At 43.0% G+C, this 14,327-nt stretch overlaps 1 protein-coding gene across 4 annotated transcripts in view; it reads left to right on the plus strand.

Annotated features, from left to right (window-relative positions):
• Positions 1 to 14,327, plus strand: part of epsti1 (epithelial stromal interaction 1) — a 90,949-nt gene that overhangs the window by 37,522 nt on the left and 39,100 nt on the right. For all 4 annotated transcript variants that reach the window (XM_060832848.1, XM_060832846.1, XM_060832849.1 and 1 more), the window contains 2 exons: positions 2,837 to 2,895; positions 3,389 to 3,472. In XM_060832848.1, the coding sequence (XP_060688831.1) occupies positions 2,892 to 2,895; positions 3,389 to 3,472 (88 nt within the window). In that variant the 5' untranslated portion in view covers positions 2,837 to 2,891. The remainder of the gene's footprint in view (positions 1 to 2,836; positions 2,896 to 3,388; positions 3,473 to 14,327) is intronic.

Below are 14,327 nucleotides of genomic sequence, written 5' to 3' on the forward strand. Positions count from 1 at the left end.
GTACTCAATACCTCGGCCGATGAAGGAAAGCATGCCGTATGCCTTCCTGACCGCTCTATTGGCCTGCATTGCCACCTTCATGGTGCAATGGACCTGAACACCCAGATCTCTCTGTACATCAATTTTTCCCAGGGCTTTTCCATTTACTCTATAGTTCACTCTTGAATTGGATCTTCCAAAATGCATCACCTCACACATGTACAGATTGAACTCCATCTGGCATTTCTCTGCCCAACTCTCCAAAATATTTATATTCTGCTGTATTCCCTGACAGTCCCCTTCACTAACTGCTACTCCACCAATTTTAGTGTCATTTGCAAACTTGCTAATCAGACCACCTATACTTTCCTCCAAATCATGTATGTATCTCATAAACAGCAGTGGTCCCAGCATGGATCCCTGCGGAACACCACTAGCTACTGTTCTCCATTTTGAGAAACTCCCTTCCACTACTACTCTGTCTCCTGTTGCCCAGCCAGTTCTCTATCCATCTAGCTAGTACACACCAGACCCCATGTGACTTCACCTTATCCATCAGTCTACCATGGGGAACCTTTCTAAATGCCTTACCTAAAGTCCATGTCCATGACATCTACAGCCCTTCCCTCATCAATTGAATTTGTCACTTCCTCAAAAAATTCTATTAAGTTGGTAAGATATGACCTTCCCTGCACAAAACACTGTTTCCTGTCACTGCCCATTTTCTTCCAAATGGGATTAGATCCTATCCCTCAGTATCTTCTCCAGCAGCTCCCCTACCATTGATGTCAGGTTCACCAGTCTATAGTTAGCTGGATTATCCCTGCTCCCCTTCTTCAACAAGGGAGCAACATTTGCAATTCTCCAGTCCTCCAGCTCCTCATCTGTGTTCAAGAATGCTGCAAAGACATCTGTTAAGGTCCCAGCTATTTCTTCTCTCGCTTCCCTCAGTTACCTGGGATAGATCCCATCCGGACCTGGGGACATCTCCACCTTAATGCGTTTAGAATATCCAACACTTCCTCCCTCCATTTGCCAACTTGACCTAGAGTAACCAAACACCTATTCCTAACCTCAACAGCCGTCATGTCCCTCAGTATTCATTAAGAATCTCACCCATAAATTCCATCCTGTGTCCTTGAGTGGGCCAACCCTTTCTCTAGTTACCCTCTTGCTCCTTATATATGAATAAAAGGCTTTGGGATTTTCCTTAACCCTTTTTGCCCTCTTAATTTCTAATTTCAGATTGGTCCTACATTCCTGATATTCTTCCAAAGCTTTGTCTGTCTTCAGTCACCCAGACCTTATGTACTCTTCCTTTCTCCTCCTAGCTAGTCTCTCAATTTCACCAGTCATCCATAGTTCCTTAATCTTGCCATTGCTATCCCTCATTTTCACAGGCACTCGTCTCTCCAGCATTCTAATCAACCTCTCTTTAAAAGCCTCCCACATATTGAATGCGGATTTACCTACAAACAGCTGCTGCCAATCTGCATTACCCGCCTTCCCCCAATCTTGTCTTTATCCAGGAGTATTCTAAAACTTACGGAATGGTGAACACTATTCTCAAAGTAATCCCCTATTGAAACCTCAACCACCAGGTCCAGTATGGCCCCTTCCCGAGTTGGACTATTTACATACTGCTCTAGAAAACCCTCCTGGATGGTCCTTACAAATTCTGCTCCATCTAGACCTCTAACACTAAGTAAATCTCCGTCAATGTTGGGAAAATTAAAAGCTCCTGTCACCACCACCCTGTTGCTCCTACATCTTTCCATAATTTGTTTGCATATTTGTACCTCGATCTCATATTTGTACCTCGATCTCACGCTCGCTGTTGGGAGGCCTGTTGTACAGCCCCAACATTGTTACCGCACCCTTCCTATTTCTGAGCTGTGCCCATATTGCCTCACTGCTCGAGTCCTCCACAGTGCCCTCCTTCAGCACAGCTGTGATATCCTCCCTGACCAGTAATGCAACTCCTCCACCATTTTTACCTCCCTCTCTATCCTGCCTGAAGCATCGTTATCCTGGGATATTTGGTTGAGAGTGTAGTGCTGGAAAAGCACAGGAGGTCAGGCTGCATTGATTCTCCTACTCCTCAGTTGTTGCCTGACCTGCTGTGCTTTTCCAGCACCACACACACTCGACTTTGATCTCCAGCATCTACAGTCCTCGCTTTCTCCCTGGGATATTTTGTTGCCAATCATGCCCTTCCCTCAACCAAGTTTTGGTAATAGCAATAACATCATACTCCCAGGTACTAATCCAAGCCCTCAGTTCATCTGCCTTGCCTACTACACGTCTTGCATTAAAACAAATGCACCTCAGACAACCAGTCCCTTTATGTTCATCGTGTGCTCCCTGCACAGCTTCACTGAAGCTCAGAGAATCCCGGGAAGTTCTGGCAATGACGAGTGCTTACATCTGTGGCAAGAGAGAAGAAATGGCCTAGTGATGGGCCACTGGGGTGTGGTGTACGGGGAATCGAGTGCAAACACTTACTAGAGCTCACAGAAAAACCATACGTGACACCTTTGGTCAAATGCAGCCCTCGGTGAGACCGCTCTGAGGCAGTTCACACTATTAACCATCAAATCAGCAAACAATTTATTCCACATTGCTAAATTTCAGCAATACAAAAGCTTGAATCCACAGATATTGTGGGAAAGAATACTTAATAAATACAAAATGTTTATAAATCACGTTCAAGTGAGCACAGAACTAACATGAATTTGTCAAATAATTTCTAATTGTTAAACTGCTTCCACTTCTTCAGCCATTAAAGCTTTTTAGAAACCTTGGAGATGCCCTGAGGTTGAACTTACAAATAATGTTTGTCCCTTTTAAATTACAGCAGAGAAGGATATTCAGTGGTTACACCAATCGAGAGCAGGCGATCACGTCTGCAAATGAGTAAGTATTTAACAAACAGATATGGTGATTTTATTTTTAATTCAATTAACCTGGTACTTCGTGTTTTAGTCCCTTCCAGACACCAGTTCTGTCCTGGCGGGCTTCCCATTGTGTACTTCAGTGTATAAACTGCTGCTTTCTTTCTCCCAACTCTCAGCAGATCTGGGTTTGCTAACATCATTGTGGTCCCCAGTCCAGGAAGCACTTCACATTTAAAATTCTCACTCTCACTGTCACTCTTATGCCTTCCCTATATTCCTATAATCTCTTCCAGATCTTCAACCTGCTGAGAGTTCAGAGTTCTCCATCAATGACCAGTTCTGAATCGTTTTAATTCACGTTTGCAAGAATTGCAAAGTCAAATTGTGGCAATGAGGATTATAGTGAGCAGAAGCCACAGGCTAGCCTGTTGTCTCTATTCAGTAAATCGTGACGTGCTGATTTATCTGGCTTGTGCTATGAGCCACAGGTTAACACTGTTCCTCTCTTCTAGTGGCAAACAAGGAACTGGAGGATCTGAGGAAGTGGAAGGAAGCTAACAGGCTTGGTCCAATCAACTTAACTCCCATGCAATTAGGTAAGAGATTTTTGCAATTTGTTTGCAGGTTATGGGCATTGCTAGCTAGACTGATGTTTATTGGCCATCCCTGATTTCTCTGGATAACATAGTGCTGAGCTGCCATCTTGGACTGTGGAAGCTTATTTAGTTTGGGTTAGGGTAGGAGTTTCTAGGATTTTGACCCAGCAACATTGAAGGAATGACGATACATTTCCAGGACAGGATAGCGAGTGGCTTGGAGGGAAACCTACATGTGGAATGTTCCCAAGCAGCTCCTGTACTTGCCCTTCCAGCTGGAAGTGGACATGGGTTTAGAAGGTTCTGTCTTGGTAGAGTTTTTGCAGTGCAACTTGTGGATATTGGTAGTGAGATGTAACTGAGCATTGTTGGTGGAGGGAGTGGATGTCGAAGGCAATGGGGTACCCAATCAAGCAGGCTGCTTTGTCCTCAATGATGTCAAGTTATTAGAACAACACCCTTCCAGGCAAGTGGGCAACTGTCGTGATCCCAGCTGATGTTTTTGGAAATGTCCGATCTCAGACTGAAATCTAGCTGGAAGATCATGGTTTAATTTGGTTGTAATGGGGCAGATTCTGACTGAAACATGATAACGGCTTATGCCCGAAACGTCGAATCTCCTGTTTCTTGGATGCTGCCTGACCTGCTGCACTTTTCCAGCAACACATTTTCAGCTCCGATCTCCAGCATCTGCAGTCCTCACTTTCTCCTGAAACATGATAAGTCTCATTATTAAAACGAAGTTTTTGTAATTTCACAAAAGATGATAGAATAGACTCAAACCAATTACACAACACAATTTTAGAGTTGTTGACATATACAGTAAAATGAAATCCCAAAATATACCTTTACCGATCCTGAAAGCACCCCAGTGCAGCACTCACATGAGAGAAGAATCCCTCTAACTCTCCAATACATTTAATTTAACTGCAATTTTAATATCCCGTCTGTATGGCCTTTTCTTGGGGCTTTCATACTCCTAAGTTTATATATTCCAGGTTCAAATAATCTTCTAAAAGGTTTTATTTAGACACTCCTGGTCTGGAACTATTGCTCAGCTCATTGCTGTAATATAATCTGTTTTTTTACTATCTTCTCCCTTTCTCAAGAGCACAGCTGTGCATGTCTATCTTCTTCTAAGTACTTTTGCAGACCTGCCTCAAGCTGAACCAAACCTTATTTTCAAGTGATGGGTGCTTTCCCCTAAGCTTAAAGTCTAGACATTTTTAATAGCAATGCTGATACACAATTATTTACCTTACAAATTGGAAACTGAGAAGTAATGTGCACAGACATCCATTAGTTCTGATCTTCATCTCTATCAAGATTCTTTATAAGAAATCACCATGACTACACAAATACTTACTCATTTATCATTAAACTCTTTCAGACACACAGAAAAATCCACATATAAAAATTCAAACATCTAAACTTAACTGATATTAAAATAGATATAAATCTCTCACCCTGTATCTCACAACATACTCCTGACTTTTGCCTTCTGGATTGTGGACAGGTTCTGGGGACTCGGGTGAGTTATTCACTGCAGGTATCCTATCCGGATACTTGCTCTTGTAGCCATACTATTTGTATAGCTTTATAGCCCAGGTAGAAATCAACTAGGTAAAAACAATGACTGCAGATGCGGGAAACCAGATTCTGGATTAGTGGTGTTGGGAGAGCACAGCAGTTCAGGCAGCATCCGAGGAGCAGTAAAATCGACATTTCGGGCAAAAGCCCTTCATCAGGAATAAAGGCAGAAAGCCTGAAGCGTGGAGAGATAAGCTGGAGGAGGGTGGGGGTGGGGAGAGAGTAGCATAGAGTACAATAGGTGACTGGGGGAGGGGGTGAAGGTGATAGGTCAGGGAGGAGAGGGTGGAGTGGATAGGTGGAAAAGGAGGTAGGCAGGTAGGACAAGTCCGGACAAGTCATGGGGACAGTGCTGAGCTGGAAGTTTGGAACTAGGGTGAGGTGGGGGAAGGGGAAATGAGGAAACTAGTGAGGTGGCGGAAATGTCAGCAGATGATTTGGTTTATGTGAATTGTTACGGTTGGAGGACTGGGGTTTGAGGATGGAGGTGCAGGATGTGGACGAGATGCATTGGAGGGAATCTTTAACCATGTGGGAAGGGAAATTGTGGTCTCTAAAGAAGGAGGCCATCTGGTATGTTCTGTGGTGGAACTAGTCCTCCTGGGAGCAGATACGGCGGAGGTGGAGGAATTGGGAATACGGGATGGCATTTTTGCAAGAGGTAGGGTGGAAAGAGGTGTAATCCAGGTAGCTGTGGGAGTCGGTGGATTTGTAAAAAATGCCAGTGTCAAGTCAGTCGTCATTTATGGAGATGGAGAGATCCAGAAAGGGGAGGGAGGTGTCAGAGATGGTCCAGGTAAATTTAAAGTCAGGGTGGAATGTGTTGGTTTTTCACCAACCGTAACAAAGACAGAACGCCCCTGATGCTCACCTTCCACCCTACAACCTTCGCATAAACCAAATCATCCGCTGACATTTCCACCACCTCCAAAAAGACCCCACCACCAGGGACATATTTCCCTCCCCACCCCTTTCCACCTTCCGCAAAGACTGTTCCCTTCGTGACTACCTGGTCAGGTCCACGCCCCCCTACAACCCACCCTCCAATCCTGGCACCTTCCCCTGCTACCGCAGGAACTGCAAAACCTGTGCCCAGACCTCCTCCCTCACCTCTATCCAAGGCCCTAAAGGAGCCTTCCACATCCATCAAAGTTTTATCTGCACATCCACTAATATCGTTTATTGAATCCGTTGCTCGCGATGCGGTCTCCTCTACATTGGGGAGACTGGGCGCCTCCTAGCAGAGCGCTTTAGGGAACATCTCCGGGACACCCGCACCAATCAACCACACCGCCCTGTGGCCCAACATTTCAACTCCCCCTCCCACTCAGCTGAGGACATGTAGGTCCTGGGCTTCCTTCACCGCCGTTCCCTCACCACCAGACGCCTGGAGGAAGAACGCCTCATCTTCCGCCTCGGAACATTTGAACCCCAGGACATCAATGTGGACTTCAACAGTTTCCTCATTTCCCCTTCCCCCACCTCACCCTAGTTCCAAACTTCCAGCTCAGCACTGTCCCCATGACTTGTCCTACCTGCCTATCTTCTTTTTCGCCTATCCACTCCACCCTCCTCCCTGACCTATCACCTTCATCCCATCCCTCACTCACCTATTGTACTCTATCCTACTTTCTCCTCACCCCCACCGTCCTCCTAGCTTATCTCTCCACGCTTCAGGCTCTCTGCCTTTATTCCTGATGAAGGGCTTTTGCCCGAAACGTTGATTTTACTGCTCCTTGGATGCTGCCTGAACTGCTGTTCTCTTCCAGCACCTCTAATCCAGAAACAGCCCAGGTAGAAAGCCAACTTAGGGCAGCATGGTGGCTCATTGGTTAGCACTGCTGCCTCACAGTGCTAGGGACCCATATTCAATTCTGCCCTTGGGTGACCATCTGTGTGGAGTATTCTCCCCGTGTCTGTGTGGGTTTCCTCCAGGTGCTCCAGTTTCCTCCCATAGTCCAAAGATGTGCGGTTAGGTGGTTTGGCCATGCTAACTTGCCCATAGTGCCCAGAGGTTTATAGGCTTAGGTGGGTTAGCCATGTGAAATGCAGGGTTACAGGGATAGGGTGGAAATGGGGAGATTTTGTTCAGAAGATCAATGTGGATGTGATGGGTTGCTTTAACACTGAAGTGATTCTGTGAACTTCAGAGCTCGGCCAAATAATTTGAAGTGAACAGTTCGCAGGGAAAATCTCCCGCGATTTAATAATCACACCTGATTATTACTGATGCATCAAATTCAACCCATCTTCACAATGTCCTGCACTTTGTGGAGTAAACCATAGATTGCCCATCAGATCATCCATACATCTCAAAATATCAGTTTTATTGATTGTATGCTGATCACCAAGCCAAGGGAAACGATCTCCATGACAACCTCCACCTTCAATCCCCTTATACCTATATATAGAATCAGGGTAGGACCTCTTGTTATTTACAGCTTACAATCAGCAATTTATTTGAACTGTTGAATTTCAAGAAATGTTTAACCAACAACCTTTACTATTATATGGAGATATTAATGTGAATTTCCCAATATTTATGATTAATGAGGATGATAATGAATGGGATTAAGATAGCAATATCCTAATGTTCCTGGAAGATTTCCTGGAAGAAACATCAGTTATAGGTATGGGCACCCATCAGAAGCAATTAATCTAGAATCCTTTGGTTAATGGGAATCAACTCCCCATTTGGAATTTTCCCAACAACTTGTCCAGTAACTGGTTCAACCGTATCAATCTTTACTATCCCTCTTCTAGATCCTAAACACCTATCAACTTGCCACTTGTTCCCACAATCACTCCTGCAAGCCTAACTAAACAATTTTAATCATCTCATAGCCAAAATATGTTCCCGAACCCTCCTGACTGCTTTGACAAAGTATCAGATGAACTCTGACCATTTGTGGAATCTTTGGACTCTCTATCTGACTCGCTTTCTGTAAAATCAGTGTTGAAGGACCAGACAAAGAAGAATCAAACTGGGAATTAGAAGGATGAATATAGGGATTACATGGTTCTGACATAATATGATTACACTGAACACTATATACCTTCGTTTGGTTTATATAAAACCATCCAGTTTTCCCAGAATCCAGTAACACTTCATACACTGAAGGACTTATTTTATCTAGAATGAGGTCCATAATATCTAGGTGACAACTGTACCTGGTTGATGAACTCAACGCATAATCTGTTGTCCCACCTCATACTCTGTAGAATTTACTTTACCATCAATATAAGCCCTGCTCAGTTTCCTTTTGTATCCCAGGTTCAGAAAAGTTCAACTCTAAAAGAGATTTGATTTCTCCTCATGAACTGTCCTGTCACCAAAACGTACGGTAAATCAAGTTGAACTAGAAAAGTATAAAATACAAATATTAGAATAAATGTTCCATGTAAAATTGTTTTGCTGTATGGTCTTCATATATTTTTTTAAAAAGTACGATCCATCTAAGTTTAAATATTGAGGATGATAGCAGTATGGAACCTTTGTTCCTAAGTAGGGTCATAATATCTTGTATTACTTGAGTGGTAAAATGAATGCCTTTATCTGATTTGATACTACATGGAACTGCCAATTTAGTAAATATTTATAATAGGATATTAACTGTTGCTTGTGTTGTGCTGCGTATGGTCATGAATTTACTGAAAGTATCAATCACCACAGTGGTATATCAGTATCCTCCCTGACATGGTGGCATAGGATCAAAATGATCTATCTGCACATTAGTCCAAGACCTTCAACTGGTCTTGTCTGCCTCGATTCCCTGTTAATCACATACCTATCAGGGTTATGTCGGTGACTGACTGAGTCCTCACCTTCCATGCAAAGAGTGGTCACAGGATTCATTAGGACAGGGGCAAGTTTTGGGGCACTGAAGGATTTAGTGCCTCTGGAAAGGGAAATGGGGTTTCCCCAGTTGTCATCACATGCAGCAGACTGCCTGGCATTCTCTTCTAGCTCTCCCCAGCCACTTCATAATCACCATCGCCCATAGACTGAACAAGCCCAAAAACAACACACCATTTGTATTGACAGCTGAGATTTTAGTTTATTGGCCTCTTGCAGGCACTTTGAGTGATCAGCTATAGTTTTGATTCTCTTTGCCTATTTGGTATTGCACATTAACAGCAGCCTGTAAAGTAATGCATCTTGCATTCCATTCTTTCACAGCCTGCCTGGTCACATCCCATTCACTGTTTGCACACTGTACTTCTTGGTAAGCTTTCTCACATTGAGTCTGAAACTGGCCCCTGTGCAACACATTTATCTGACACCTTTACTCCTGTGCTGCCATTCCTCCATATAATCTTTCCATCTCTCCATATTACTGTTCATTTTCCTCACATAACATTTCAATATCTTCATGTAATTTCTTATTTCATAACTCTCTGCCCCTTGACTGCTCCAAACAACTGACTGTTGCTGTAGCCTGACTAAGCTTAGAAGCAGCTGAAAATGTGTTGCTGGAAAGGTGCAGCAGGTCAGGCAGCATCCAAGGAGCAGGAGAATCGACGTTTTGGGCATAAGCCCTTCTTCAGGAATTTTTGATGCTACCTGACCTGCTGCGCCTTTCCAGCAACACATTTTCAGCTCTGATCTCCAGCATCTGCAGTCCTTACTTTCTCCTATAAGCTTAGAAGCATATTCCCCTTGTTCTGTGCTTCTTCCCAGTATCTATGACCTGCATTTCCCAGACCCAGTAATAATTTACTGCAATGCTCAATCCACTTAGATTACATTTTTAAAAAATTCGATACTTTTAGTAACTCTTCCCATTCTTGACAATCTGCCTTTTTTTGTTTACATTTTAGGGGACTTCTAAGGGAAACAAGAAACACTCAAATTCATTTCAAATTCTGCAGTTTGCCACACTCAGCAATCAGCTGATTTATTTCCAATTACTGATCAAACCACCTCTATCATACAAGACTAGCGAGTTTGACTTTGGAGCCGTTTAAAGTCACTTCTTTAAAGTCCACAGGATGCCAAAAACCGTTGCCCAAAAAGGAGTACACAAACCATTTACTGAGGATTCCCTTGTGTGACAGACAAAAGACAGGCAACTGACTCAATCTTAACTAAAAAATCCTTTCGTTATTTAACTCTAAGTCTAATCAATTTGAAACATACATTCATTGCAATATTAACTTCTTATTTCATCTAACTTCATCTCACTTCATTTAACTTCACTTTATCTTACTTTACTTAAACCACATTTAACTCTAACTCTTACTTTCACTCAAGTACGTTTGACTTGAATCAAATCCAGTCCTGATTCAAGTAAAGTGGCTAACGTTGTTCTCTGTGAATGTTCAGTTTCATGGATCTTTGTTTTCCCGGAAAGTAACTTCAAGGCACATACTTTTGTGGTCTCAAAGGCTTCTCTCGAGGGAAAAAAAAATGTTTTTGTTCCGTTCACTTTTCTGAAAGTGTGCTCCTTTCCCCTGGCACTCAGCCGATGAATTGTTCAAAGCCTGATCGCATTGTTTGATCACAGCTAATGGAATTTACTGGTAAACAACTCTCAAAAGTGTCAACAAGTCATAAATAGTGACATTCTATGCTCCATATAAAGATGGTTGGTCAGTGCAGGAAACTGCAGGTCACAGGAGGTCCAGCATCTTTAACTGAGGTCAAAGTTTGAACAAGCTTGACCAAAATTCCCAGCGTCTGGATTAGTGGTGTTGGCAGAGCACAACAGTTCAGCCAGCATCCAAGGAGCAGCGAAATCGACGTTTCGGGCAAAAGCCCTTCATCAGGAATGGGCTTTTGCCCAAAACGTCGATTTCGCTGCTCCTTGGATGCTGCCTGAACTACTGTGCTCTTCCAGCACCACTAATCCAGATGCTGGTTTCCAGCATCTGCAGTCATTGCTTTTATCTCAAAATTCCCAGCATGATGATTGTCGCTCTGAAACCGTCTCATAGCCTTTCCTGCTACTGGCCACCTCATCACAAGGAACAGCAACAATGTGGATACAAAATTGGCTGAGTGATAGGAATCAGAAAAACAGTCATTGATTTTTTTTTCAGGCTTGAGGCAAATTTGTAGTGGAGTTCCTCAGGGATTGATGTTGGCATCCTTGTTTTTCCTGATTTATATATTTAATCATCAAGACCTTTGTGCAGGGACAATTTTGAAAGTTGCAGATAACACAAAGCTTGGAAGCATCATAAACGCACAGGCTATCCTTAATTAACCTACTTTAGACCATGTTACTATTTAATCTTGTCCCAAATCGTTTCTAGAAATTTTGCAACTACTGACTTAAAATGACTGCTCTGCTATGCAATTGAACTTCTCTTTACAGCCTTTTTTAAACAAGTAATGTTTGTAATTCTTTCATCCTCTGGTACTGCCCCTGACTCACAGGAAGACTGAAAAATCGCCGATACCTCTGAAATGGCAGTGTAGGATTTCAAAAGAAAATGTGTGAAAAGGGCAGATGACGTTCATTGCAGAGCAATGTTTTGATTATTATACATTTTGGAAGAATGAACACAGACAATGTAAAGAGTTGATAAAGTGTGGAGCTGGAAAAAGCACAGCAGATCAGAGGAGCAGGGGAGCCAATGTTTGAGTCTGAATGAAAGGTTTTGACCTGAAACGTCACCTCCCCAGTTCTTATGCTGCTTGACCTGCTGTGCTTTTTCTAGCTCCACGCTTTATCAACTCTTTGTATTGTCTGTGTTCATTCTTCCAAAATGGCTTTCCAGCATCTGCAGTCCTCACTATCTTCAAGTTGCTGGAGACAATAAAAAACAAATGTTATAATTCCAAAAGGGATGCAGAATCAGAGGGACTTGGGGTATACGGGTATATATCACTGAAGTGGGCAGGACAAGTTGAGAGGAGTGTTATTAAAGCATACAGCATCCGAGGCAAATTTAATGGGGCACAGTACAGAGCCGTTCTGTTGAACTTGTACAAGATGCTAGTTCACCCTCAGCTGGACAGCCTGTCCGGTTCTTGGCACCACACTATAGGAAGGACACGAAAACATTGGAGAGTCCAGAACAGATTTAGAAGAATGAAATACCTCATCCCGGGAACCAACTGAGGATAGATTGGGCTATTTTGGAAGGATGCTATTAAATTGGAGGGGGTTCAGAAAGGATTTACCATGCTGTTGCAGGGAATGGAGGGTTTGAGTTATAAAAATAGGCTGGGACCTTTTTTCTCTGGAGCATGGGAAGTTGAGGGGTGACCTTATAGAGATTTTAAAAAATCATTAGTAGCGTAGATAAGATGAATAGCAACAGTCTTTTCCTGCGGGTGGGTGAGTTCAAAGCTCAGGTCATTTTTTTTAAGGTGAGAAGAGAATTAAGGTCAAGGACCATAGTTTTTACCAAGTGGTCAGTGTCATAGAGTCAGAGACATACAGCATGGAAACAGACCCCTCAGTCTAACTCATCCGTGCTGACCAGATGTCCAAAATAACTCTAGTACCATTTACCAGCACTTGGCCCATATCCCTGTAAAACCTTCCTATGCATACACCTATTCAGGTGCCTTTCAATTGTTGTAATTGTACCAGCCTCCACCACTTCCTGTGGCAGATCATTCCATACACACGCTACCTTCTGTGTGAAAAAGTTGCCTCTTGAATCTTTCCCCTCTCACCTTAAACCTATCTCTTCTCACTTTGGACTGATTCATCCTTGGGAAAAGAGCTTGTCTGTTTACTCTATTCACGCGCCTCATGATTTAATAAACTTCTAAGATCACGCCTCAGCCTCTGACACTCCAGGGAAAACAGCCTCTCCCTTTAGCTCAAACTCCCCAACTCTGGCAACATCAAGTGTGTGAGATGAACTTCCAGAGGAAGTGGTGAATGCAGGTAACAGTGACAACATTTAGAAGATATTTAGATAAATGAATAGGAAAAATTTGGAAAGATATGGGGCAAATGCAGGCAAGTGGGACTCTTATCGTTTTACAAGCAGTTAGTGTCATGGGGTCAGAGACATACAGCCTGGAAACAGACCCCTCGATCTAACTTGTCCATGCAGACCAGATGTCCAAAATACACCGAGTACCATTTGCCAGCATTTGGCCTATGTCCCTCTATGGTTGTCGTGGACTAAATTGACCAAATGGTCTGTTTCCATGCTGTATTACTCTGACGAGGTTGGGCCTGTTTGTTTTCATGCTGTATTATTCTATCTAGGTTGGAACTGTTTTCCTTGGAGGTGAAGGCTGAGAAGAGATCTAATTTTAAGTATTTATGACCAAGAGTGATCTCAAGTAAAGTAAATCTACAGATCTACAGGAGTACAGATCCTAAAATAAAGTAAAAGAAACAAAGGTGATATCAGGAAACTGATTTTTACATTGAATGGTCAAGCTCTGTGGTGGAGGCAGGTTCAATTGAAGCATTCAGTAGGAGATTAAATGGAAAAATTTGCAGGGTTACAGAAAAAAGTGAGTGAATGTTTCTGCAGAAGTTATATTGGACCTACCATGTTAAGTTGGCTTCTGTAAATGGATGCTACCATCCCAGAGTTTCTCCAACCTTTTGTATATTTTTTTTATTTTCAAGAGAATTGGAGTAGGAGAGATACTCATTTGAAGAGCTAGTCTTGACACAATGGGCTGAATTACTTCCTTCTGCATAGTAGCAATTCTTATATAGAGGTTTGAGACCAAGGAACGTAATTAAACATTTCATAGGTTCCATTCAGTTGGCCCAGTTAGTGTGATGGAGTATTTAGAATCACACATTTGTAAGGTTCAAGTAAACTGGTTGCTTGATTTATGAACTGTCATATTTCCTTGTTGTGACTCAGCTGATTTTGTTCCATTTGATCTTTGATCTGACTCATGTGGAGTTTTGTTTTCCACCAGCTTGTGTTGCGCCCCACCCCCACCCCCCGTGAGCTCTACAACTTACCTCCAATCCCCAGAATTCCCTGTGGCGCTGCTAAGGATTTAGAGCTGACCAATCCTCTGATTGGGAGTCAACTAGGAGTCTGCCTAGTAGAATTGATTATACTTGGACTTGCTACTAGTGACAGCGGGTTCAGGAGCTGCTTTCATACCCACTAGTGTTCAGAAGTAAATTTTCGAATGCAGAGTCTGGGATGAGCCCACCTCACACTGGTGTTGAAGTGGCTGTGATGCTGCACTCACTGTTGACACAGGCAGGATAAAAGCATATGTATTTATGCTTTCACTCATCTGAATGAGGAGGTCAGTTTTTCCAGCTTGTCTCTTGGAAATGTAACCTTTGCCCCAGGAGGAGCTCTCACCCTA

The sequence above is a fragment of the Hemiscyllium ocellatum genome, chromosome 12, assembly GCF_020745735.1.
Source record: "Hemiscyllium ocellatum isolate sHemOce1 chromosome 12, sHemOce1.pat.X.cur, whole genome shotgun sequence".
Taxonomy (NCBI): domain Eukaryota; kingdom Metazoa; phylum Chordata; class Chondrichthyes; order Orectolobiformes; family Hemiscylliidae; genus Hemiscyllium; species Hemiscyllium ocellatum.